The sequence below is a fragment of the Lagopus muta genome, chromosome 11 (genome assembly GCF_023343835.1).
Source record: "Lagopus muta isolate bLagMut1 chromosome 11, bLagMut1 primary, whole genome shotgun sequence".
Taxonomy (NCBI): domain Eukaryota; kingdom Metazoa; phylum Chordata; class Aves; order Galliformes; family Phasianidae; genus Lagopus; species Lagopus muta.
The window spans coordinates 8,391,753-8,419,315 of NC_064443.1; the positions used below are offsets into that span (position 1 = coordinate 8,391,753).

The 27,563-nt window shown below is 39.4% G+C and overlaps 2 protein-coding genes across 5 annotated transcripts in view; one reads left to right on the plus strand and one right to left on the minus strand.

The window, feature by feature from the left end:
* ARHGEF3 (Rho guanine nucleotide exchange factor 3) overlaps positions 1 to 27,563 on the minus strand; it is a 114,272-nt gene that overhangs the window by 19,461 nt on the left and 67,248 nt on the right. The window contains exon 1 of one of the 4 annotated variants that reach the window (XM_048957275.1): positions 12,638 to 12,907. The exons of the other annotated variants lie outside the window; for them this stretch is intronic. Coding sequence (XP_048813232.1) covers positions 12,638 to 12,733 — 96 coding nt within the window. The 5' untranslated portion in view covers positions 12,734 to 12,907. Of the gene's footprint in view, positions 1 to 12,637; positions 12,908 to 27,563 lie in introns of those variants that run through there. 4 annotated transcript variants of the gene reach the window in all.
* Positions 1 to 27,563, plus strand: part of LOC125698633 (sarcolemma associated protein) — a 403,851-nt gene that overhangs the window by 6,865 nt on the left and 369,423 nt on the right. The window lies entirely within an intron of this gene.

Here is a 27,563-nt window from a genome sequence, read left to right on the forward strand (position 1 = left end):
ATAACCAAGGAAGTACAGCAGTACTTCACTGCATCTCCACAGCATCATTTGCATGCAATGCAAAGGCTTGAATCAATCCTTCTGAGCAGTGTTTAAGAAAGAAATGGTTTCTTTGTTCTTACTTGCCTATTTCTGCAGCTGTGTGGATGACAACAGCAAAAGTTACTTAATGACAGCAGGGCACGCAAACCTCAAGCAGTTGTGAAAATTGAGGCACAGCATCAAATAACTGTGGAGAAAATCAGCTTGAGTAAAAAAAGAAGGGAAATCATCATTCTCTTGAATAGGGAGAGGAAGTGAAAAGAGGAAATACTATTTCCCCTTCTTCAGCTCAGCCAGTCCAAACACTGCCTGAAACCTGCACTGTCTACTAGCCAGTGATGCCAGCAGTCCCAGGGCAAATACACTACAGCCCTTCCTTTAAAACTCCCCCATCCATTTCAAGGAGAAAACTGTCCAGACGGTGACTTACATATATATATATATATATACATATACACAAATACACACACACACACCCCAACATACATATAAAACTAATGTTATTAATGTTTATGCATAACCTTACTGGCTACAGAAAATGATGTTAAAGATAAGAAACACGAGTTTAAGTCATTACCGAAAAGCACTGCGCTCTTCTATAGCTGCCTGCTTTAAGCCACCAGAGGTCAGCATCTCACCCAGTTGTCAAAGGAAAGCTGCATCATCACTGAGTGAAGGTGCATCCGCAAAGGTCCTACCTCTTATGTCCCAGCCTCACATTTTGTCTTCCTCACGAAGAGCACCATATGATCTCACACAGAGAAATCTGATCAGAATTCAAAGGAGCTAAAATTCATCACATTCATCATTCAGCACATATTAGGAATTCAATGTTTCAATCATGAGAGATCAGCATTATTACAGGATTCTAACACAACCATTTAAGATAATGAATCAATAATTTCTGAATTCTAAGACTTCATGCTTAATAAGATACACTTTCAGACCTGATTTGTAAATCAGGAGTTCCTTGTTATGGGGAAAGCTTCTTTCTGTATACTTCAAGTTTGACTTTCATCCTGCATCAGAAACAGTCTGGTAGGTTCTGATATCCAGCTTCAAGTGAACTCATCCAACCTTCGTGTGTCACATCCCTCAGAGACCTCTAACACTGACAGCAATCAAAACTGAGTGATCGCTTCCACTGTGGAACAATAAAGCTAGTATAGGAAGGTTTTGACAGTGCAATGGAAGCAGAACTCTATCAGAGCAATTCCAAAACTGTAGGACAGTAATACTGAAACCCTTGGTCACTCTTGTCATGGTCACAGCTTTTCTGTTGCAGGGACTACATCCATTCCTTTACTATCCTCATGTTATCTGCAAGGCCAGACCAAACCAGTGACTCAGAGAAGATGAACTACTGAGACCAATGATGTGTACAGGGAAAATTCCAGACAGGTGCATAAAAAAGTGGGTTTTAAACAGATGGCAGTTTTCCAATCAAAGGCTCTGCTCTTCCCAACGAACAGATCAAATGGAAAACAGTGTGTGTGAGCTGTTCTGTTCTACTCAGAGATACTGACCAGACTGCATTTGCACATTAGTCCAAGATCAGGAGGTTGCAACTCCAGATGCTGCTTCCCAAACCACTTCAGCACTGTTTGTTTTGTTGTTTGTTTGTTTTTTTCCTAAGCTGGCTGTGGTTAGGAATTCCTATTACACGTGTTCATTATTTCACTACTATATGGTCTCTGAACTTATCTGTGTTTGTGGTTAACTGTTGGTCCTGCAATACAAATGTTTGGGCTATAAATCAAAGCAGATGGGAACTCAGAATGGTGTGATTCCAGCGTCCACCCAGCAGGAAGCAGCCCCTGTAAGGGCACACTGTTCAGGAAGAACAAACATTAGGTTCTAGATCTGGGTCCTTGACTGTCCTCAAAAGACTCGGAGACCCTCAAAGTCATGAGTCCTCCTACCCACCCTCCCAGGTCAGGGAACTGAGAAGCAGATGGGATTTAGCAGCTGGATCTGCTGGGAACTGGGCCAGGACAAAAAAATTCAGGAGTAACAATTCTTGCCTGACCTTTTAAAGCCAATATTGATATTTTAAAAAAATAATTTCAGAGCTTTGAAATAAAACTGAATGTTAGATTGCACTGTCAGAGTCACTAAGGCTTGCTGAAACAATATGGCAAGTTAGGAAACAAAAGATCCAGGCCACGCTTTGGAAAAGTTTCCAAAATGTGGGGCTGGTATATGTGATATTAATCTGACAGTGCTTTAAATTTGATATAAGGCTAAATAAAGCTGAGGGAAACATGAGTGCAGAAACTTCAAAGGCTGCACAGTCCAAATGAAGCCAAATTAATACCTGACTAGACTAGAACAAAGAGCAGCTGGCTTTCAGAGGGAACTGTATATTTGAACTCAAGATGACTTCAGTAACATCTGAATATTTGAATTCAGAAAGCAAAAAATTAAAACTGGAAATTCCATGTGTATATGTATCCTCAAAAAGAGCTCTTGAAACTGAACAAACTGAAAAATAAGTAAATCTGTGTACGAGGTCTGGATGGTTCTGGAAATCACGAAGTAGACATCTCAAATAACTGCTATGTTCTTCTGAGAGAACATCTTTTATCTATTTTTTTCATGGGAATTGACAGGAAGAAAGACTCATCACAATGGCATAGTCATCATCACAGATTTGTGACAAGAAGACAGCAGATAAGAAGTTGCAAAGATGCCATGCCTACCATTTGTCTGTTGAAGCATGAAGGACACTGCTTCATTGTTAATTCATTCTGTAGATGATTATATCCTATAAATATGCACACTGTATTTGTAGCATCTTTTACATATTGAACTCTAACCTAATGGACTGCCAAATACGAAAGGAACCCTCCAGCTTTAAACATCCAGCTCTCCAAACATCAGCATTCTGATACAAGGTGCTGCTGTTTAAAATTGTAAGGCGGTAATTTCAAAATGCCACGACTTCAGCAAAGGGAGAAGTTCTCTATCGTTGCTTTTCTCTCCATCTAACAGACACAGACTACAATTCAGAAGTCCAAATCTTTGCATACAGCTCCTGAGGCAAGCAAAACATTCAACAGCCACAGAAGCATATTAAAGCACAAAATCCTTTGAAGAATTAGGCACTTAAACTAGTTGCAGTTAACGACAGCTACATTGATGTTATCATTTCTTCATGAGCAAAATCAGCATCTAATAATTGGATTTCTTGTATATCCAGTAACACAGCAAGCAGATCTGAAAAGCTTTTGGAGGGGGGGAACTTTAGGGAAGAAGCTAGCCCTTCTCATTCTTTTCATCCACAAAGTAAAAGTACTCTTCTAGCAGCACAGGTAAAGAACAGAGCTCCTCCAAAGTTCAAAGTAAGTACCTTCCTGACAGGGTGAGTTAAATCTATTTAATAATACTGACTACTTTTCTATCACTGTCATCTGACAAGGCCACCGACACCTTAATTATCACACTTGGATGGATAGATGATTTTAATTTTCCAACAAACAGAAGGAAAGGAAACAAAAAGGACTAGGCTAGATTTCCCTTGCATTGTTCTCGGAACAGCAGAGCCAATGACCTGGATATCACATACTGCAGGGCACAGAACAGTAGTTTAGTGCTATATAACAGACCTTCATTTGCTTCAGTATCTCATTTCAAAATTCCTACACTCTGTACTCCTGACCAGTGAGCCACCGATTTCCTCCCAGTGAGCAGCAGAAGCAAATGTATGGTCACTGCTAGCATGATTGGTTTTCCACCTGACTCTCTCATCTCTTATCAGCAACTTCAACAACTACCTACAAAGCAGGGAACTGCTGCTGGGTTTGACAAACAAGGGAAAATATTTCCCTGAGGGCTCATTACACTTTGTCCTTAGCGCACGTGCAGCTCTACTGTGATTGCACCCTGTTGATTTTTCTGATTATTTTTGAAACAAATAAACTTAACCAAAGGAGCGCGCAGATTTTTAAGTCAATGTAGAAAACAAGTGGTACATGGAAACTTGAACAGGAACTTAGCATTTTGAAATATCAGAACTAACTCCTTCTGCCTTCAAAGGCAAACTAACCTTCTGTCAGCCCACACACAAACCAGCTGATATTGGCAATGCTCACTGAAGGCAGCTTACTAATGTCAATGTCACTGGAGTTCAAGGACTTCCAGAACCACCAGGCTGTTAGATAAGTACCGCAAGTAGCTGACTTGGGTTTACTGACTTTCCTGACATGTTACCAAAGATATGACAGGCACTTTTTTGCCTTTGAATACACTGTTTGTTTGTGAATCCAGACAAACATGTATGTGAAGTATTAATTCTGTGTTTGGGAGCACTCGTTAGTGCAAAGGTTTTAATTGAAATTAGTCTCAAAGGAATTAATGCTGTTTTAAAAGGGAGACTCTATAAATTGAAACAGCACAGCACCCTTTGTTTCAAACATAATTCACAAGTGGTGCCAGCAAACTAAAACAGAACCAGTGTTTCAGACTTCATATTACTGGCTGAATTTCCATAGCCCTATACTTTAAAGGTTATTAGTTTTTAGTCAACTTTATAAGGGTAAGTCAACATTTGTCATGGCAGGAAGCCCAACATTATTATTTTTATTAGTCTGCTACTAGTTAAATTGGCCTAACATTAAACGGTTCTAATAAATGCCCCCACAACTTGGAATTCAATTAAAAAAAACACATTCAAACTCTGTTCCACAGGATGTTATCAATATTTAACCTTCAGCAGAATTTAAAAAAATGCAAACAAAGATTAAAATAGAAAAAGCAGCCTGTGTTACAACAGAGCCTCTTACTACAGCATACAACCTAAAAATAAAGCATGCCATGCAACTCACATTTTTTGTCCCTTCAGACACAGGTAAATCTAAAACATTCTCTGGAGCTACTGAAGCCAACTAGAGGCCATACTTTTTAATGCATGAAAGCACAGAAAATCTGCCTTAGCTTCACAGTATCTTAGAAATACTCTGATGAGGAAATTCTCGAACATTCATGCTTCTAAAGTTGCATGTGATGGTTAAGAGTAACAAAGTAGGCAATGCCAAAGCAGTTCCAAATAAAGTTACCATCATGCAATATGGAATTATAATCATCTACACAAACCCATCTTAAAACCTGGGAGATGTGTCACACTAATAGAACATCAGCATCACAAAAGGTTTCTAGGTGAGTCCAGTAAATAGATATACGAAGGCAACCTGACCAGTCAATAAAATCACGTGTAACAGCCCTAAAACTTCCAGTGTTCCCTCACACTCACAAGGCTCCACCACCTGTGCTCTCAGATGGAATCAGAAAAAGGTTTACTCCTCCCCTGCCAGTCCCCACAAGAACAGACAGCAAATGAAGTAAAATCCAGAGACATTTTGTTTTAGTCAGCACTACTGAGAGCACGTGAACTTACAGGTCAGGTACAAGGAAAAGCCGTATAGAAAAGTGATGTATTCTCAGCTGCAAGCTACAGTTTGCATCAGCCATTGTGTGCACTATCAAGGACTGGCTCCATCCTACAGACAGGCTGCTATCATTTGCCACCAGCCCTCAGGTTGCGTTTGCCAAATTGTGAGACAGAACCACTGCAGCATCGGCAGCACAGGGCCAAGTTGTGCCCAGCTATACTGACCGATAATTCATTTTTTCTGCAAAATCCAGAAATCAATTTACCTACCAGCATATAGGAAACGAAGGCAAATTAACAGAGGAACTTCACACAGAGGTAAATTAACATAAGTTACAGAAATTCTGGGAAACCCAGTCAACTAACATTGTCTCCATTTAAAGCTGCTCGTACAGACTAAGACCTCACTTCTGGAACAAGCTGGATATGAAGCCAGACTGGCAGTTAAGAAGCAGACATGTTACAAAAGGGTACTGCAAGGAACCATAAAAGCAAGCTGTTGCTTCAAGCTGACGTTGAGCAGAGCAGATCAGCAATTCCACATGTGGTGGTTTGATGTTTCCATGCTTAGCTGACTGCAATTATGCTGAGCACGAACGTGAAATACATCAGAACTACAACTTGCTAATGTATCATTAAAAATGAAAAGAAAACAGTATAGACATTTATGAAGATCAAAGAAAATTTGTGTCCTGCAATTTGTCTCAAGATCTTTTGGCCATTCTGGCTCCATGTCTGTTTCTGATGTTAGCAATGTGCCACAGCCAGGGTTACCTTCCTGCACTCCCCTGTATAGGTTAAACATGGTAACGAGCCCAAGCTGGCCTATTCTGCTGCACGTCCCTGTACTGAGGGTATTCGGGTCCAACAACAGGCAGGCTGCAGGCAGCCCTAAGTCCTAGAGCTAAGATTTCTGCCATGCAGGAGATGTCAGTGGACAATGGACAAATTAGAACATCCTGGAGATGCAAAAGAATTCTGAGCCACTGTTTCAGTGTTTAAAGCCTAAATCTAGGCATTGTATTGGATCCTGAATACACAGACAAGAGACAATCCTTACCCCTAAAGAAATAATGTCTTTGTTTCCATGACTTCAAGACACCTTTTTCTTTGTTTAGTTTTCTGGCTGCTGACGGTTGTACAATTATTACAACTCAAGGTTGAAGAAAGAAGAACAAATTTTCTAACCATGTAGCAGTACTTAGATAGCTAGCACATCTGTCTCCATCCCTTGTTTGTGGTTATGAAAAACATTTGTGTTTAAATGAGAAAACTAATCCCGATCATGAAAGTCTTTTCTCTGCACGCTTACAAGCCTCAAGGGATATGAGATTACTGCAAGTTAAGGAAGTCATTTTTGAGGGATCTCCTTGTCAAAATACTGAAAGTACATCTTGAACTTCTTGAACAGCTCTTGAACCACTTCTGCTTCTCTCTAACTGTGCTTTTTCTGTCCTTAACCGCAAGCAGCATTCACTTTGATGTTGTTCAAGATGCTCAAAAGCTTTCACGGCCCTACTGGGGACATGAAATTTTATCTTAACCAGACTGATCTTTCTGTACATAACCTATGCGATTCCAAGCAAATACAGTACTTCACAACTCTTCCCTGACATCCCCCCCAGTTTAAATAAGTTTGTTAACTATATAAACTTTCTTTTTAAAATAATTTAGAATGCTTAACTACAGATTAGCTTAAGAATTACCGAGAAGGAACAGTATGGTATTTCAAAGACTTCTCACAACTCATACAGCTGGCTTCCTTGTGATGAAGAGAAGATTAAATGGAAAGAGTAAAAAATAATGAAATTGAATAATATTATAGATTTAAAATACACAGACACATAGAAGAGGATTCATTAGACAGACAAAATTCTGCAGCAATCCCAGGAGCAGGTATCTTGCCTTGTTCATTTTACCTTTGCAAAGCAAAAGATTTTGTTGTTTACAGAAGCAAATACCTTTTAAGATCAAAAAGGATAGAAAAGGAAATACAACATACCAAACATGGTCACTGAAAAACAACACAGACTTCTACTGAGACACTTCACTTTTTGTTTTTCCTAGTATTTTATAGACAAATTCAGATATGTATATTTTTGTATATACGTAGAACCATTAAAACAAACATATTATTTATTTAGGAACTGTAATTTAACCTTTGTAAAAAACAGCCTCTGATCTTCTGATGTTCTTAATTGAAATTACCCACAATAATTCACTCTTTTGGGCAACATCAACAAGTTATCTTTTCGTGCTGCTACATTCCCGAGTCAGAGTCAGCTACTAAAAACTAATTATTTGAAGACAACAAAGTTACTGACAGTAGTAACTATTCTAACGGCCATTTTACGGCATACAATTGTATTCCTCACAATTTTGCATTTCCAATGAAGAATCAAGAATCAGACTTCCTTATGTTCCTGATCACACACTATGTGAGAATTCCAGCACTCAAGGTTAGATTTTCCTGCCTGAATTCTTTAGCCTTACTGGGTTATCACTGTTCCCACTCCTTTAGGAACATCCAAACAGAAACTGAATAATCAGCTACAGCCACTTGATACAACTTCATCATGCAACAGAATGAAACTGTATTTCACAAAGCATCAAGGGAAGACTGTAGAGCAGGCTCTACTCAAGCTTCCTACATTCATGCCATACCCACATTACAGATGATGTTGGACTGCCCAGTTCTAGAAGAAAATAATTGCAAAATTCAACACTCCCTTGCTGAAGATATTAAAAGAAAGAAACACAAAAATCCATTATCTCATTAACCTGGAAATGATGGCTGTTTTATGTCACACTGTTTACAAGTCTTGACTGATTCTATTCAAAGTTCATTCATATTCTTATTTTGTAGAATCACAGAACCATTAAGGTTGGAAAAGACCATGAAGGTCATCTAAGCGCACGCGCTGACCCACCCCCACCATGCCAACAACCACATCCCTCAGTGCCTCAACCCCACAGTTCTGGGACACCCCCAGGGACAGTGACTCCACCACTCCTGTGCAGCTGTGCCACTGCATCACCACCCTTTCCGAGAATCATGTTTTCCTAATACCCAACCTGAACCTCCCCCAGCACAACATAAGGCCATTACCTCTCCAGTAGTGGCATGGATGATGTGTGCCATGCAGTATTACAGGTACTACTAAACAACTCATGCTACTAACTCAATTCTGTTAAATTTGGTAGGCGAGGAATATTTCAGCTGATTCTATTCAAAGTTCATTCACATGTGATTAAATCCAACATTCTACCTTTTTTGCCCTTTTTTCTGAAGACTTGTAAAAAGAGATGTAAAACAACTGTGAAAAGCTTCCCTTCATCTCAGTTACTGTGTCTATATTTGCTCAGCACATAATTTTTTTTAGTTTTCTCAGAGTACTCAAGATTACCAGCTCATCATTCCCTTAAAACTTAATTAAACTGAATTAGACTCACTGGAGATCTAATTTTGTTTCCAGTAGCATTAGAATTTCATCAGTAGCAGAATGACACGTCAGAAGACACATCAATGAAAACTGTGAAATAACCTAACATTTATCACACTATCTGAAGAGCTCTCCATACTGTTCGGGTGTGTTACCTCACACAAACTCAAAGACTTGGTCGTCCAAGTCAGACAAGCATCTAAATCTCCATTTCAAATCAGTTCCTGACTATTATACAACACATTCATTATATAAACTAGTAGGCTTCAATCTCACCATAGCAAATTCTATTGCTTCAAGGATAAAAGGAAATCAGATAAGATAATCCATACTAAACTATGCTTTACAGGAACTAAAAACTGTGATTAGAAAATTGCACATGCATCTATCTGCAGAACATCGGCTGTACCATCATTATGCTACTGTCATCATCCCAGAAGACTGTGTTCCTATAGGAAGCCATTCGACTTAAATGAATTACCAGTACTACTGTAATGGTGAGCTCCATAACGTGCCCGATTTTGGTCCAACATCTGCACTTAGGCACAGGCATTCCCAAATACGATTCCAGACTTCACATTATGAAGAACGTGCAGTTTTATGTATTTCTTCTTAAGTTCACAGATACTAACTGGGTTGCTTCCAAGCATGACAGACAAAATATCTTTAACGGCATCTCTCTCATTACATTTAGCTAAAATTGAGGCAGTCTGCAGTACTGACTGGCTCTGTGCCTCAGCTTTTTAGAAATGGCACAGTTTGCAGTGTCATTGTGCAGGTGAACAACTAAGCCTTGACTTCTGCCGAACTCCTCTACTTCATTAGGCTGAAACTTTTGAGAGCTGTTATTGGTTTTTTTCTTCTTCCACCATTTCTTCTGAATGGATCTATATTCAGCATCTTTCTCTAGTTGTATATTGTCAGAGCACATGCTTCACCAATAAGTCTCACACGTGAATAGGCACTCTGGTGAGCCTGTAGAATATTCCTCGTGTGTCACTTCTCTGATATTAAACGGTACGAAATTATTCAAAAGATATACTGAAAAGCATTAGAAAGGAAACTTCATTCCCAGTTTCATGTAGCTGTTTGCCTCACACCCTAAAATACACAATTAGAACTTCCAATCTCACCCTGTAATTGTGTTTGTCACTCCCCTGCTGCCCATTCAGCACTTGGGCTTCACTGTTGCCCTTAAAGGGGCTGATAAGGAAGCTTGCTATAGCTGCTGAAACAGCAGACAGTACATCACAGGAAAGGATGTGGGTTTGATTTTTTATTTATTTTTTTAATATCTTAAAGCAAGCAGATTTCAGTTTTGTCAATTCTTCACTTTTGTCTTATACAAAAAGATGGAAAAACCCAACACCTCAGTACCATTTGCACTTAAAATTGCACTACAGTACTTTTCTGTGAGGAACGCAATGTTGGCCTTACTCTGCTTTCTGTGTTAACTCATTCCTCAGGCACCGCAGTGTTTTGCTGCCCTTACGAAGTGTTCAGAGAGAAATGTGATAGCAGGTACCAGAGGCTTTTCTCTGATTCCAGATTTTTACTGTTCCCATACATTGCAGACATTTTATTAGTCACTACTTTGCGACTGGGGAACTTCTACAGAATTTATGCTGAAGAAGATGAACTGTGGCTTAAAGAACACTGTAAGCAGGAAACCTCTGTTCTGTTTTCTGCTGCTAAGCCATTCCTCAGAAACACCTCAGTTTTCCACTGCTGCTCTACACCCAAAGTCTAACAGAAAAGAAACAATCCATCACCAGTAAGCTTCTGATTGCTACTCAGAGACCTTCAGCTGGAAATGTGACATTTCAACAGTACTGATAAATATGCACATTTTTTTGCCAGCCTTCATTAAAAAATAATGGAGTTACATTACATACAAGCTCAAGGTTTTTGCTGAATTTCACAAGAAATATTTAAAAGTCACAAATTCTGACTTAAAACCAAAACACAACAGGCACAGAGCAGAAAATACGTTCTATTCCACGTGACAAAACATATACGTATTAGGTTATTAATTAATCAACCAACCTCCCATGTTAATAACTAAAATGGTTTTCAAAAGGTAGGTTTCATTGGCCAGAAATTCACAACTTACACACAGCAAGTTAGCTTCCTGGTGTAGTAACACAGAACTGTGTTAGGAGGCGCCCAATAGCTTTCTCTTAATTACTAAAGGGTGCAGGAGAAGCTTAACATTTTATTTGGAGATGAGAATTCTCCCCACAGCAGACAGACTGTGAGGAAACAGACTGCATGCATCTATCCTTACAATTCCTTCCCTGAAGTGCATTTATTTTTGCTTCCTTAGGAAAAAATTTTGAGTGGCTGATACAGACAAACAGAAAAGTGTTTAAAAGTTCATTTCTCAAAAAAGAAGTAGTCCAGGTATTCTCAGAAATCAGTCTGAAAGCACAGGTTGACTTTTCTTATCTATACAAAATACAAAATGAAAGGTTATAAATCCAAAACAACTGTTTGCAGGCTGTAACTTTGATTGAACACATCTGTCACACTCTGTCATGATCTGATTGATCACAATTCCTCATGCTCTAAGTTTTGAGATTTTTTCTATGAAATTTGACTACACTGAAGCTGCCCTTCCAAGCTGTAAAGGAACACTCTGTCTTTCCATCTGACAATTCTATTCATTCACTAAAAGAAAAAAAAAAAAAAAGGCTTTATACACTGAAAGATAAAAACCATATTTCTTAAATAGTACTTAGGAAAACCAGTACCTTAAATGAACTGTTCAGTGCTTACCAACCTGAGCTTTACATGAAAGCACACAAACACAATCAAGGTGCAAAATTCCAAAAGTACAGATGATAACATTTGGATTTTATTAATAGCATGAATTAAAATCCTTTATGTAGAAGAACACAGAAAAGCAAGAGTGCAGAGTCTTACTAGTTCCTGGCTTAAACGAGGGCACTTGGCTTATGTTACATTCAACTGCTAGAGGTAATTAAATTTTGATGTAGTTGTATTAAATGCACTCAGTGTAGTAAGTTGTCAAGTTACTCAGCAACCAAGACTAATGTAAAAGCTAGATACTTCAGCGACAAAAACTTTCAGAAGGAAGTTTGCTTTCCTCCAGCACAGTTAGACTCACTAAGGTCACTTCTCTTTCTGTAGCAGAGCACAGAGCAAACTAAACACCAACCTAAATACTGAAGTCTTGCACGAGCACTGCTCCTTGAAAGTCTCCACCGTTTATGAAAATTTTGCAAGCAAGCTGAGCGTTGGCTAATGAGTAAGTTATTTCATGTCACGTTAAAGGACTTCATTTTGAGAGAGTAGAAAACCTGCTGAGACAGCAGGGTTTGGTTAGCCATGCAGATGGATTAATCTCTTGCTTTATTTCTGATAGGGAAAAGACAAATGAAGTGCTCTAAACACTGTTTTCCAGATTCCTCCACTGTCAAAAAAATATAACTGGTTCTTGTGTACATTTCACGACCTGTAAGTAATGCTTAGTAAAATACATATAACTTACTTCAGGCAATGTATCTAAAATAGACATTTATCAACTAGTCTCCTAAAAGACTGCCTTCACTTTCTTAAAGCGACAGATGAGAAGATCTAGACCCCTTACTCCTTGTCTTATTCCAACGTCTAGAGAAAGCAGCAAGGAAGCCAGCACCACGCACAGCAGCCATTCCCACGCACACCGGTCTCCCCAAAGCAAGGCAGAGCACGCTGCAAGGCAGAACAAAGTTGCAGCCGTGCCCCAGCAGATCAGTACCTCCGTCTCTTTAGCCGGGCTGCTCGCCGCCTCCACATCCAAGGCGCAATTCGCCCTCTTGACCGAAAGGTAGAACGGGTAATCCTTGGCCACCATCGCGGCGGCGCGAGAAGCTGTTTCGGGTGTCACAGCTGATTCTGTCCGAGTCCAAACCGCGAGGACGGGGCCGAGCCGCTCAGGCTGAAGTCCCGTGGCTGGCGAAGAGCGGCAGGCAGCGGACAGCAGACGGGCACGGAAGGCGGCAGGCGGCCGCCCTTCCGCACGGCCCGCCCCGCTGGGCGGGAACGGCCCCGCCGCCTCACGGAGAGGCGGAGCTGCGCGAGCTGCCGCGCGGCGCCCAGGCACCCGCCGGGCCGAGGGGGCAGTGGGCCGGGTTCCTTTTTCTCTCGGCTAAGCTGTAGTTCCTTAAGGACGCAGCAGCACTCTTAACACATACCATAAGCTGAAATTTCAACCTGGCCTTGCCGCTTGCTTGTCGTGGAGTAAAGGGAATTTTATTATTGACCTGCTGTTGGGCTTTCTTGACAGCTGAGTACCAGACAAAACTTCACGGCAGCTAATAGCTCTCCCGAGTGCCCCTGCACTCAGGTCTCACAGCACAGTTTGCATTCCTGTGGATGGCAGAGGCATCCGCACCCTTCAGATATTTGCTCCACTCTCTCGGGTCCTGCTGTGCATTTCTTCTGTTTGCCCACATTGTTGCTTCTTCCTGTCTGGCAAGCAGCAGTTTGTTCCCTGTGTTTTTAAAGTTACACTGCTATTGTTCAGCCCAGGAGCTCCCATACCCACACCCCTCATCGTAACCAGCTGAGGGAGTGGAAAACACCTCTGCAGAACATGGTACACAGGGCTTTCCCGTGGAGCCAGGTACACTGTGCGTGGGATGCCTTCCTCAGGACAAAGGTAGTGAAACCTTCCTGAAAGAGAGAGGAAGGGCTGTGGGCCCTGTCTGTAATACAAACAAAAGTAAATGGAAGACAAGGAAAAGGAAACTGTGACGAGGAAGCTGGCTGGAGAAGGAGGGAAGGATATTTTCAGCCAAAAGGAAGCAGCACAGCTGAGAATAACTTTACAGTCCAAAAGAATTAGCAGTGTTTTTAAAGGTAGAGATATGATGGATCCTGCTTTACAAGCATTTATTTTCCCAAACGTTGTTAATCAGGTAGCAATACCTTTAGAAGCTTATTCAAATATGGCAGACTCACATCGATGCTTCCTTTGACTTCAACATCCCAAGCATACACAATGTTTATCACGACTTTCCCAGACCTTTTCAGGAGCAACCACAATAGAGCCTGAGATGGTCACCTCTTAAGCAGATGTCTCCCTGTTTTGTAGTAATCTGCTCAGAAAAACAAGCAAAAGCCCCAAACAACCCACAGCACGCACCGGTCTCCCAAGCCTCTACTTCCTGGAAAAAAAAAGTCAGAAGAAAATTAGCACAAATTCAGTATGTCCAAATTTCACTAGAAGAAGGACTGAAGTGATGAGCAGTACTGCTCTCCCCATCTCCAAAGTGCTAAGGGAGGACCAGACAAGGCTCACTGGAAGCAGCAGTGTTGAGGTAAAACAGGGAATGATTTCTCACTACATTGAATCCAAGAAAAAAAAAAAGAAAGAAAAAAAAAAAAGGAAGAACAGAATAAACTGCATGGTAGCACATCTGGAGAAAAAAAAATGAGCCAATTCTTCACATTATATACAGTTTTCAAGTTACATGCAGTGCACATATTTGTCACAACATATTGCTGCCAACAAAGTTTCTCAGCCACAAGTTACTGGTTACTGCAACAGTATTTTAGGAAACAACCTGTCACGGTATTTTCTTTTTCACACTCCTCCCTAAGAAACCACTGTTTACCACCACTGGAGAATTGATACTAGGCTAGGCTGATCAAAGTTGTCACCCCATTACTCTTTATTTTTCATAAGATAAGAAAAGAATTTTATTTTGGTGAAAATTACTTGTCTCAGCTATATGCTTCTGAAAACACAAACAGTTTTCATCCACATGAATGAAACTCTCATCTTCAGTGTGATATCCAGGGGATATTTCTCCTATGAGCACAATCCATTGGACAGTTTCTCCTTACATTTCAAACACATCAGAACACCAATACACACAGGTTTCTTAAGGTGGCCAGAACCTCCTGAGAACACTGCAGCAGCTGTGCAGCCATTCACACCCAGGAAGTCTTGCTTTCAAATACCATCTGTGTATGCTTGTTTATGCAAGTATATGCTAAGGCCATTTTAGAAATCAGCTTCACTTAGATCAGAAAAAAAAGCCTTCAGGGCATGCCCTCAAACCTTTCTAGTCCTGTCATATGCTTCACAGCGTAAAGAGCACTTCACACAGGGCAGGACTCTACTGGCTTGGAGGCTGAAATAACAAACATGCAAAAAAAAGAAAAAAAAAGCAATGCCATCTTTCATCTTTTTATGATTAATCAGGCCAGTGCACTTTGTTATAGCTAAGAATTCTTGAGAAACAAGAGAAAAGTCTATTTTAAGAGGAATACAATTAACTGCTAGAAATAGGCAGGACCAATAAATTCCAGGGTAAGTTGCACCTAAAGGACTATAACTTCCATGAACACCTAAAACAGGATTCATTAGAAAGTTTGCATGCTCTACTAGTAGAGCTGGTTCAGAAATGAAATTTGGACTGAAAGTTCATTGACGCACCTAACTTTGTAAGCATCATACTGTCTGATGGAATTACCTAACAGGACAATTCAAGCAATCCTCTCATAAAATCATCCAGAAAATGTTTGTTTTTCTTTGCTTATAATCCTTTTATTTTTCTTTTTTTTCCTCTGTTCAAGTAAGTTACCACCACTGACCTGGTCCAGGACTAAAGCTCACTGCTAAAATTGTTCTGCAATCATGTGGTTCACACCACTGATTTTATTTAGTTTCCTCATACAGTCAAAGCCAAATACTAACGTATATATTGCAAAAGCATCTGTCTGTACAACAAAGTCCTTTGAAACATTTAAGTTTTAAACCCTTAAAAATATCCTCACAATATGCCCAGAATTCCTTTTAATCCTACATTAACCTTCAAGATTCATACAGCTTTGATTAGAAAGTTGAAAATTAAAGTACTGTTATTAAAAGATTTCACAAAGGATACAAAATACAATGGCAGAAGAGCAAAAACAAGAAAAGAAATCTTGATTCCTTCTAAGCAGTGTTTAAGTCGCCATTATGCTCAACAGCAATAAAAGAAACTGAAACATTTAATCTAAACATCTAAGTAGGAGAAAGCCAAATGAGTGAAGCACCTTTATCCAAGGGCTTTAAGGAGTTCAATGGAACATGAAATCATCAGTCAAAGCTGAACTCAGCCCTTGGAAGAAAACACACAAATAGATTGTTGACACTCTGGGGTTGGTGATTTTGTTGTCTTGTTTAGGTTTTGTTTTAACATGATCTTTGCCAACACATTCCAACTGCCTTTGGGCAGAAATGCAGAATCTGTAATTAAACAGAAATATTTTGAAACGTCTACACCTAGATCTTGATTACCTTCTTCCTCCTCGTGCGCTGATGTGACTGCTTCCCGTCAAGAGTCAAAATTTGTTTTGACAAGTTGTTAAAAAAAAATCAGTTACATGAAGCCAGCTTCTAGTAAAGAACTGTCTGCTTGGCTATCTCTGCTTTTCTTCCCTCACCCAATTTAATATCATCCTTGTTTGTTGTTTTTTTTTTCTTTTTGCCTGCAGTTGACTCTGATACCTGAACTACAGCCTAGCCTCCATTTGCAACAATTCAGTCTTTTTTTTATTATTACAACAAGCAAAGATAAAAGAGAAACACAGCTAACTGTGTTTCTCCTCTGATCCATATTTGTGGCAGTTTTCATACATTTTGGATCATTTAGAAATACAGATTATGCACCTAGCCATAAATTTCACAAAGAAAGCATCTTTGTGACAAGTCCCCTGTAATAAGAATTTAATTAAAAGTATAATGCTTTGAAAAGTAAAACTTATCACTATCGTCTTCAGACACGACATATCCCCAACCGATTTTTTTTAATAATATTAAAAACAATAAACAGTTCATTTACTTTGTTTTCAAAGCAGATGAATTTCCATATGAATATTAAGTTATCCAGTTATCTCTGAATCACCTGAAATACTACAGCCCGGCTGTCTTAGTAAAAGTAGTTTGCATCTCTGAACAATTCTGGCTAGGAGTGCAGAGCATTTGTGATGTGAAAAAGCTTCCAGTTTGCACTCCATGGATTATTCTTAGAGTACAGGAATCTCATTTAGGTACCCACCAGTAGCACGTGGCTTCATCAAATAAACAAAACCCACACCAACGGAAGCCACTACTTCTAAGAGGAACAATTTTGCTAAGAACATGCAGATAAAATTTGCTACTCTAAAACGACAGGGAAGGCTAGGCAAGCTAATGCTGCTCGTGCACACACAGTCCTACGCTTACTGAGAAACTCTGACGCTTCTCTTCAATGCTCTCCAACATCTCTTGAGGGTGATCATTAGCAAGCTCTCATTTCAGAAAGGAAACTATGAACACTTCCCACTCCCCTAAAAAACAATTTTGGAAGTGGTTATTTGAACAAAACAGTAAAGATTTGAATCTGCTCAGGAGCTGGAATGCAGAAACTGTGACAATGTAGTAGCTAGAAAGCATATTAAAGAGATAAAGGTTATTTATCAGACAGCTGCACAGCTGTTCACAAAACTGCAATTTCTTCATTGCAAACACAGACTGTACACACAGTAGCAAGAATGACAATTTACTAGGTAATAAATATTGGAACAAGATCACTTGATTAAACACACTGGTGCTAAGAAATTCCAATAAAAACAGGATTACAGGATAAATGATTACCATTAAAAATCTTCTCTCAAAAACCACAGCTATAATTTTTCCAGGTGGAGTCATAATCCTGCAAAGATCAGTGCAGAACAAAGAAACACATCTCAGAGGAACATCTGACATTACAGAAGTGAAGCCCAATTTTCTATTCTGCCTGGACTCTCCATTTGAAGATTATCTTTCATATGACCCTTATTTGTGGAGCTTATGGAGTAACAAGGGGAGGAAGAAGTTAAACACTTACATTTCCTCACCGTTATCATGCTCTCTGCTTTGGGATTTGCAGCCAAGAAATCCTGCTATTTCCCCTGATTTTTTCAAGTAAAATGAAAAATAGCAGGAGCCTTCTTTGTCTTCCATGATGATTCCTATTTCAAAGAACCACCTTTATGTCGGAGTGCATTCATCTGGAACTGATGGACAGAGAGACATGATTCTCACACAGATCATCACGAGCACATTATTGTTTAAGCACACATCGTTTATTCAGCAACCTGCAGGCTTCGAAAGTAAAACACACATACGCTGTTGAAGCTTTTTCATGTAAGTGTAGAACAAGTCTGCACTGGAGACAAATGTGAAAATCTGCCAATTTCTTTTTGTTTGTTTCCTGTGGTGCTTTTTTTTCCCCCCATCACCATGTATCTTTTGATTACTACAGAAAGCACTGTGCAAGGAGTTAAAGGCATCCCTGTTAAAGGATGCTCTCGAACAATTGCCATTTGCACTGAGATAGAGACAAAAACAGAAATTTGCCTTGGGAAGACAGTAAGATGTCAATTTGTAAGCTGCCTCAAATTCATATCTGACTGCTACAGTGTCTGTCTCCTGCAGCTCACGACTAACAAAGGTCCACTGAGAAAATCAGGAAGGATTCATGCTTCCCCACCCCACCACACCCAGCAATGCAAACTAATTACTAAGCACGGTGGTCCCTCTGGAGGGAATGTAGAGGGTGTGGTGAGACTGGATGAGATGACCCTTCATGATTTACGCTTGTAACAAAGCACTTGCTTGAGCTTCTCTTTCTATGCTTCCCCAGGGAAGAGCAAAAGAGAGGGAGAGCATCGTGCTCATTTATCTGGGTGGATTTTGAAGAGTCACACTGTAGAAGCGAATGTAAATTTGAATGTAAATGTTCTTTCCTTACACTGAAAGAGGCATTCTACATACAGAGAGGAAATTACTAGGAACTATTTGTATGGTATTTAAATGGGATTAAATATAACTAAAATTCTTTTGCATATATTACAGGCATTAATGGAACAGAAATTTCTTGCCCTGCTGACTGGAGAGTTAAAGTAACAAATTTATTCATCAGACACCACTGTTTCTAATAGAAAGTGTTTACCAAGACATCACAGTAGTGCCATTTTCTTTGTTTTGGTGAGGTTATAATAATATTTATATTACACGAATAACTCTGTAATACTTAGGAAAGAGAGAATTTTACTGTATTTTGCTATTTGCATGTAAGCATATGCTTGGGTATGGACAAGAAGAAAATGAAGTAAGGATTAACTATTAAGAATAACAGGAATTTTCCCCACTCTATCACTGATTTCACACAACACTGGCGAAAAACCACTTACTTTGTGCCTCCAACTGCAACACGTAAAGCATTGTTTGGGGTTTATGTGGTTTATTAGGCCAAATTCTATAATGGGGGAGAGGTGGAAGGAAGCAACAGAAGAACTTTCAGTTATATAGGTTCTTCTTCAGGTCAGAAATATAAGCAGCAAACAGATTGTGGCCTTCCCATTTTCCTTCTCATTTTCATTTACTCGTCTGGTAGCGCAAACTTTAAACCTTGTTCATCTGTCCATTTTGACATAAATTCTGCCACATTTACATCTTAGCACGATCTTCCCCATTCCTCAGAAGTTATCTAAGAATAGTCACATTCATAAAAATTCTTCACATTTTGGAGTATCATTTTGTTTCAGGCAGTGCAGTACTTAAGATACAAAGTCCAAAAAATTTTGATAACAATGGACAGTTTTTTTACAGTATGGCTGAGATTAATTTGCTAGTAATTTGCACTTGTAAAAGAATAACCCTCACTTCCAACAATGATAACCCTCCACTGCAACACAAAGAAATATTGACTTTTTATTGTGAGGTTTCTTCTGCTGCTTCAGTGAGCTGAATAGGTTACAGTGCCAATGGAAAAATGCTACACACTACAGTGAAGGGAAAGCACACTGGTAGAAATAAGGAGAGGACAGGAAAAAAGTTCCAAATAGTGATGCACTGTTAGCTCACCATAAGCTCCTTCACAAAGTCATACCCAAAGAATACTGTCAGCATTTCAGTTTTTGGACTAAAGTTCTGGATAAACATCTTTTTTATCATTATTATTATTTTTAAACAGATCCACCTACTAATTTCCATAACAACCATGTACTGTTACTCATCTTCTGGTCAGCTATTTGTGCCAATATAACTATCTTGAAATTAAGAGAACATCTGTGTTTTCTGGATAAAAATTCTGAACACAAGCACTAAGTCTGACTTCACACTCTCCTGAGCACAATGTAACTTCTCTAGATCACAGCCGAGGAGATGCCAGCAGCATTTCTAGACTCAAAATTAGGCAAATTAATATTCACCGGTACAGATTGCAAGACATGCAAGTCATTAAAGAATAACAGTAATCAAACAAAGCAGTGAGACTGAGTGCTTTACAACCAGTAAAAAAATGTCCACTATCTCAGCTACGATAGAGCAATCTTGAACATGCCTTCTTGTATGATAAAATACTCAATGACAATCCAGTGCAGGAAGCCCCCATATTTGGTCCCAAATAGTTTTGCAGACCCCACAGTGTTTCACAATTGAAATTATCACAGTGACTCACAAAAATAAACAAATAAATACAAACTCAGTCATCCATTTCTCATCCTTTCCTCGCGAGGGAGGAGCAAAAATATGGTATAACTTCAAAAAGAAGTGTCCTTCCAGAACCTGTTAAAGCATCAACAAGCGATAGAACCTGCCTACTCCCTGCACCAAGTGCTGTACAGCTGCGTGACCTTACCGACCATGGGCCACTAGCAACAATGTGACTAATGCTTCAAAGACGCTTGAAACAGGGTACACTATCTTCAGACACCAGTAACTCACACCAGGTCAGTTTGCTTTGTTCACGCCCCTTGACAAGAATCAGGGCATCAAGAAGCAGTTGGCAGAAATGTTTTGCTTTGGGTTACAAGCAGGTTTTTCTTAAGGTTACAAAGTACTATCTTCCCAAGGGAAAATAAGATGAAGTAATTCACGCTGTACAAAAGTTACTGCAGCAAGTTTTGGTTGAAACATAAAAATAGAAATAAAACACATAGTTTTCCTGCATATCTCATTCTTAGTTCAAAAATGCTATCTGTAACTTCTGAAGGCTGTCTCCTCCCTGATCAGCTTGCTGTGAATTAGTTACCAACTCGTTTTGCAATCTGGCAAAAGATTGAGTGCATCCTACTTTTACGTTACCTTCACTGTCACATCTGCAACCGCGTTCCACCATAAGGTGCATTATTTCCCAAGAGATGTGAATTTTAAACAAGTCCCCAACTACCACTGTCAACTTTGTTCCCAAAAGAGCAGGAGAAGCAACTCTTAGAAATGGAAAGGAAATACTGGAAAGTAATTCTAACCACCACCTATGAAATAATAGCTAGCTAAGGATGAGAGCTGGCATTCTAGCCCAGACAGGAACAAGAGAGCTATTTCAGAGGCAGATTGATTTGTGGGATTGTGATAAATAATTCATCTATCTTTTAAAAGCCTTTGTAGTTTCTGTTTTGGTGTGAAAGAGAAGTCCCCACAGCAATGCAAAGGGAAGCACAGAAGGATCAAAGCCATCCCCTAGGAAAATGACTTTCATAGTAACATTTAGATATATAAGTGGAAGGCAAAACTGTTCTGGTAAACCCAGAAAAATAAATGTTGCAATAATCAGAATGCAACATAGTAAGAACTGGAAGGAGAATTTTAGCTTTGTAAATAACAAAAGCCAAAAACTGATGATACAAATAAAATGCAAGCTTAGGCACGGGGCAGATAAAAGGACCTACTTCTCATTCAGTACACTGCTAGCTGCATTCAAGAACAAAGCAAAAGAAATTTAAAAGAGACTGGGGCATCAGATGAGCTCTTCTATGTGAATTTTGTGTGATAATACTTGTTCAGCAATTGACAGGTTAAACAACACTTATTTGGAAGGCTATGTATTAAGAACATCTCATTAGTAAACTATACATAAAGTGGAATTCCCAGGCACCCTCTTTTTGCTTAAGCTAAATCTTCCATCTTGCACAGAAGCAGCAGTCTAAGACACGTGATCTTGAAATAAGATCTTTTAGGAGGAGCTTATTAAGCCTTCATTGTATGAGTGTTGGACTACTACAGAATACAAGACCATGTAACATCTCTTGCTAACTTCATTTGCTGCCTTTATCCTGGCTTGTAAGCACACTAACAAAGAAGTGGTTTTGTGCTTTTGTTACCTTGAAGACAGTACAAAGTATTTTTATGTTCAGACAAGAGAAAAAAAAAGTGTATTTTGATTGTGTTACATATTTTAGACCTAAAAGAGAATGGCAAACAGTGAAGAGAAATCCCACTCACTGACATCGAAGAGCACTCCCAGAACTCCAAGCAGGTTAAAGATCACCCATATCAGAAAAACACCATATTGGTGTAATTGAAAGTAATTCTGATAGGATCAAATTTTGCTAACTGAGAGATGTTAACAGCAGAAGGATGTACCAATGGAAGCTGTTCTACTGAGTTAGGAATGAGCTACATTCCTGTTAGAAAAAAGAAAAACGTTCTGTATGGCAGGGAAAAAAAACACCTTGTAACCACCCAGAAATTCTAATATAGGATAAAGCAAAAATATTCTGTGATGTACAAAATCTGAAAGAGTAAAAGGGAAATTAATACTGGAGAGATCAATCCACATACTTTCTTATTCCAGATATGATAATAATGAAAAGTTTAATGGAATTACCAAACAATCAGGAGAAGAAACAAAAGCAAACAGTGCTGCCATGCCAACATACTGCAGCGAAGCAGTGGAAAAATGGCAAATCCCGATGCTCAACTTCAAGCAGTGTCTGGTACAGGTGGTACAGATGTTCTCAGTGTGCTCTGTGAACTATCCTTCACTGCCCCATTCCTCCTTAAAATGGGGAGAGCACAGACGGGGCATTCAACAGAGTTAGAATGCAAATCCACAACCAAATACTAAAGTTTAGTCATAAGAAATGTCCAGCCATTGCACTGATGACTCAAAACTGAAAGGCCGGCTTCACAAAAGCATAGCTGTACAATAAAGATTGGAATGCACTTCATATCTGGAATAGAAAAGCAGGTATGTTATTACATACTGTTCTCTGGAATTTGATGTTTGTTTTTGCACAAACATTTAGAGACTACCTGCCTCTCTTGTTTCTGTTCCTAATTGCTTCCTCTAAACCTGGAATTTGTATTAAAATAAAGGACATCTATCCTCCCCAAACAACTGCCATTTTACCACAGCAAGAATCTATCTATTTTGTTAGATCAGGAAGTGACATTTCTTTTAGTACGTGCTATCTAACAGCAGATGTGCATTTCAATGTGTCGCTGCAGGATATATTAACCACATCACAGGAAGAAGCCAGCAGCTGAAATAAGAAGCTACAAAGACCTTTCTGAACACGAGCAGTCTCCCTGATCTCTGTGAAACTAAATCACCTATCTGATATTACTTGCACATATGGGAAAGATACAGTAATCAGACAGCACTTCTAGTCTCATGCCTTCTAACAGTACACTCGTTTCACAACTGCTACCTATTCTATTAAGCTTATTCTTTTGAGGGGGGGGGGGAAAAAGAGTTGCACACTTAAAAATCTACAGTATATATACTGAATACAGTTGTGATTCTAACGTATCCTAAGATACAACAGGCTCTAAGGTACACTGAAGACAAGACAGTAAGGAATTTATTTATAGTTATGGGGAGGGTTGTGGCTTTTGTAATCATTGCCTGCTCTCACATTTTTTTTCAGCAACCGCAACATTTGAGCTGCAAAATGCTCTCAGCTAGATAGATTCTCAGCTAGCAGTATAGACAGTATGGCACGTTCCTGTAGCCTCTGGAAGGGGCAATGCAATCAACAGATCAAATTTTAGCCTATTTTTACATTTCTATCCAGACAATTAGAAAGCAGTTGATAGTAATATTGCCAGCTCCCCAAAATAATGGTAACAGAGATGCCAAACAAACAAATTGCACTACAAAGAGACCTATTTCTAGCAAAAAGAAAGAAATATTTAGCCCCGGTGAATCCTGATTCCATTTCTGGTTGTTATAGATGGGAAGCTTTAGTTAGGATTTTACATTCAACTCAGCAGGAAAACGTTACCAAAAAGCACGTTGAAAAATGACACTGAAAACACTGTAATGTTTCTCATCTTTCATCTAACCTTACAGGATTACACAGAAAAAATCCAATTCTGCCTTCTGATCGTGACATACCCATGCTTGTACATCTATCTCAAAGTATATTTTACTAGCAACTGGGCTCAAAAATCAGATATTCTTTGGGAAAAAAAAAAGCTACAGATATTTTCCACTGGTAATCTCCAAACTTTAGGTATCATGGACAACAACATTAAGCTAATGAAGTGCTTAGCGGCAACTCCAGGCTTGTCAGCTTCACTTTCATTTTTTTCCTACATTTGCTCTGTCCACAGGCAGCATTAAGGCAATCTCAAAGACAGTGCTGCCTACCATTCACAATCTCAGGACCACTCTTACAGATATTTTTCCTCTAGTAATGACTAACAGCTGTGCTTCTGAGGTGACCAGTGCTAGCAAAGGTAATTAACTAGTTCATTTGGCATTGGGTGGGAAGGGGGGGGGTGAGAGTGAAGGCAAAAAAAGATTAACATCAAGCTTAAGAAACTCCTACCCTATTTACCAGTGACTCTGGTGGGAAAAAAAAATATGCTGAGAGTTAAGACTGTGATTGGAGTATTTCTTTAAATATTCGTATCCATATGTGGAACACTTCTGAGTGTTTAAGAGATCTATTTCTATTTTGCTCTATTCAGTTCTGATAGGATGAGGATCATGTTTTGTTTGTGAAACTAGGTGGAAATTTTTAACGGTGCTTTTCAGGAAGCATGCATCTGTTTTTTAAACTTGTTCCTTCCTAAACTTGCTAAAGTTGGCCCCAAAAATATATCAGGAAATAACTGGAGGATGAGGGGGATGGGGGAAGAAACTTTAAAGACACCTTGCCTTAATTAAATCTAAAAGTGTTACTTCTTCCTGTTCAATTGAGTCACGTATGGCTCCAGCATATCACACCTGATGGGGGAAGGGGATGTGTCAGCACAGAAAGGTTCAGTTTTCAGCTGCTGCCTGTAATTGGAAGCCTGGAATTAATTAATGAAGTGGAACCAGCACAAACTTGAATGCAGCATGAAACTGAACATGGCAAGCAGCACAGAAAATAATTGCTGCTTTCTTAATACTCCCTTTTTGCTACAAAACATACAAAGGTAAATCAGTACAACCAAGTGCAAACCCAACAAACAAAAGAGCAGTGTCTGTGGCATTCATTTTTATCTTTTGGGGCCTTCAATCAGTTACAGTAAAAATAGTCACCCAATCTAATGAAGACTAGCTTTCAAGATTTTTAGTGTTTTTGGTCTTGGAATTGTTTTAAATGAACTACCAAAAGCCAGGTTCACGTGGCTGCTACAAGCAGTCTCAGCTGGAACGTCTCAGTGCACAGCAGCACATCACAACCACTAACTCAGCTGGAAAGCCAGGGGCAGAAGCCCTGCCATCCCCACGTGCTGACAGGAGCAGCATTTCTGTCAGGGAGAACCTGAGCTCTTAGCACTCAGCACAAGCCACCTTTCCATAGGCAAGGCCAGATATTTACCTGCTGTATTTTGGAGAACAATCTTTGGAGAAGCATAGACCAAAAAAAAAAAAATCTATTTTTGGAGCATTTCTTCTGTTTCTGATTGTTCTAAATAACAGCGGATCCTATAAGAATATTTCTAGTATCCTGGAAACAACCTCAGTGCTTCCCCATCCCGTCCCGTTCCCCCCCCCCCCCCCCCCCCCCAGTTTTTTCTTTCCTCTTAATTCAATAGACATCAGAGAATCTTGCTGTACATTTTAGGCTGTTTCTATGGATTTAACTCCCTTCAGAACAACCCTGCAGGCCCAGTCATCCAGCCAGCATGGTATCCAGCAAGCAGTACAGCCCTCTGGGCCTTTTGCAACTTTCCTCCTGGAGAAGGCCATGGGAAACAGTATCAAATGCTTTGCTAATATCCCAGAAAACAACACTTCCAGCTTACCCTCATCACTGAGCCACCACCTTACAGCAGATTGGTCAGGCAGGATCAGCACTGGCGAACCGCCCAACTACCACGTGCTGTGTGGTGGCACTGGGGGTGATCGGCTCCATGGCCCTCCTGGCAATGAGGCCAGGCAGACAGGCCTCTGCAGTTCCCCAGATCTTCATCTCAAGTTGTTTAAATAATAATTCGCTTTGGGAAAAGAAGCCATTCAAGTATTTCTCAGGTGATACCACTCAAAAAATCACAAGTGCAAGCTTGGCTGGCTCAACCTTCTTTCTCTATTAGGAAATAAATGACAGTAAACTGAGTACAATAAATGGCTCCTTCATGAGCTTAACAGTCCCCAAGACCTAGTTTTGCGACACTGAAAATTCCATGTGGAAGAGCTATAACATTTTAGCTTTTCTGACAGACCTTTAACAGTAGAAAGATTAATGTTGTCATTAATGATTTCTTCACACTTCACATTTACCCAAGGGAAATTTTAACTCACTTTTTTTGAGTTACTTTTAACAACTGTGTAGCTATGCAAGTTATAGTGAGTTTCATTACCTGTGCAGCTACCCACGGGTACACAGGAACTGCTGCACAAAGGCTCTGTCAATTCTCCCTTTCTCACTTACATAGAGGTTTGCATTCTGGCATGCCCTCACACACCAGATTAAAAGAAAAAACTAAATGCTGTGGAATGCAGCTATTTTTTTCTTCTCAAACTAAGGTCGCTCTGAGGAAACTGCATGATGAGAGGTTTACCAGCAAATCCACCAGCACTTGTATATTTAAACTTCTGCGGTCTGCTTACTGCTAAGAGCTGCTTCTTAAGGTGCCCTCATTCGCATCTCTCACTTGTAGAAGTGTTTTAGCCTACTTAAAACAGTGAGTATCACAGAGAAGAAGCTATTTTGAAGAAAACAAGAAGTGACAAATGTGAGCAAAAGATACCCCACAGCTTCACTAACAGATGAAAAATTAAAGTATTTCAACTATTTATGTTTTCTATTAATGTAAATAAAGAACACTAAAAGACCAATGATGAGCATAAAACTTTGGAGTGTAGCTATACTATTTGCTAATGAAGAAATTATCTAGGGAACAAGGCATCTAATTTTGTGAGAGAGAACATTCCTTACTATTCCCAGAGACAGAAAAAAAAATGTCTCCCTCCCAAGAAATATGAGGAATATTATTTTTCCTGAGACACATCATCTTAACTTATAAGAAGATAGGCAAATGCTGCCAGTTATGCACCTTATTCCACTTGTGACCCAATTTGCAGGTGGTATCCTACTTAATTGGTCTTTTTATTTCTTTTACCACTAGAAAAATTACTCAATTTAAACACTGTACCTGAAAAAGTCTGCATTAAAAAGCAGTTAAAACCTTGGCTATCATTTAAAGAATGTCTTTTAATACCTACAATTAGTAAAACCATACAGATTATGTGAAACTTTCTGGTATTTGAGTTATAACACATGTATAACTTCTACACATACGGTACACTACCCACAAACTCAAATATGAAGGCAGATCTCCAAACCCAACTTCTTGGCTGGCCATTGACATTTTTGCCTCTCCACTTAATAGTCAGTGAGGCAGAAGAAGAACATTTCTCCCTGGGCTGTTTCATGACAATAAACAATAATAGGAAAGGTGGATCTATGATTGCAAATTAATCATTGTTAAATACAGTCAG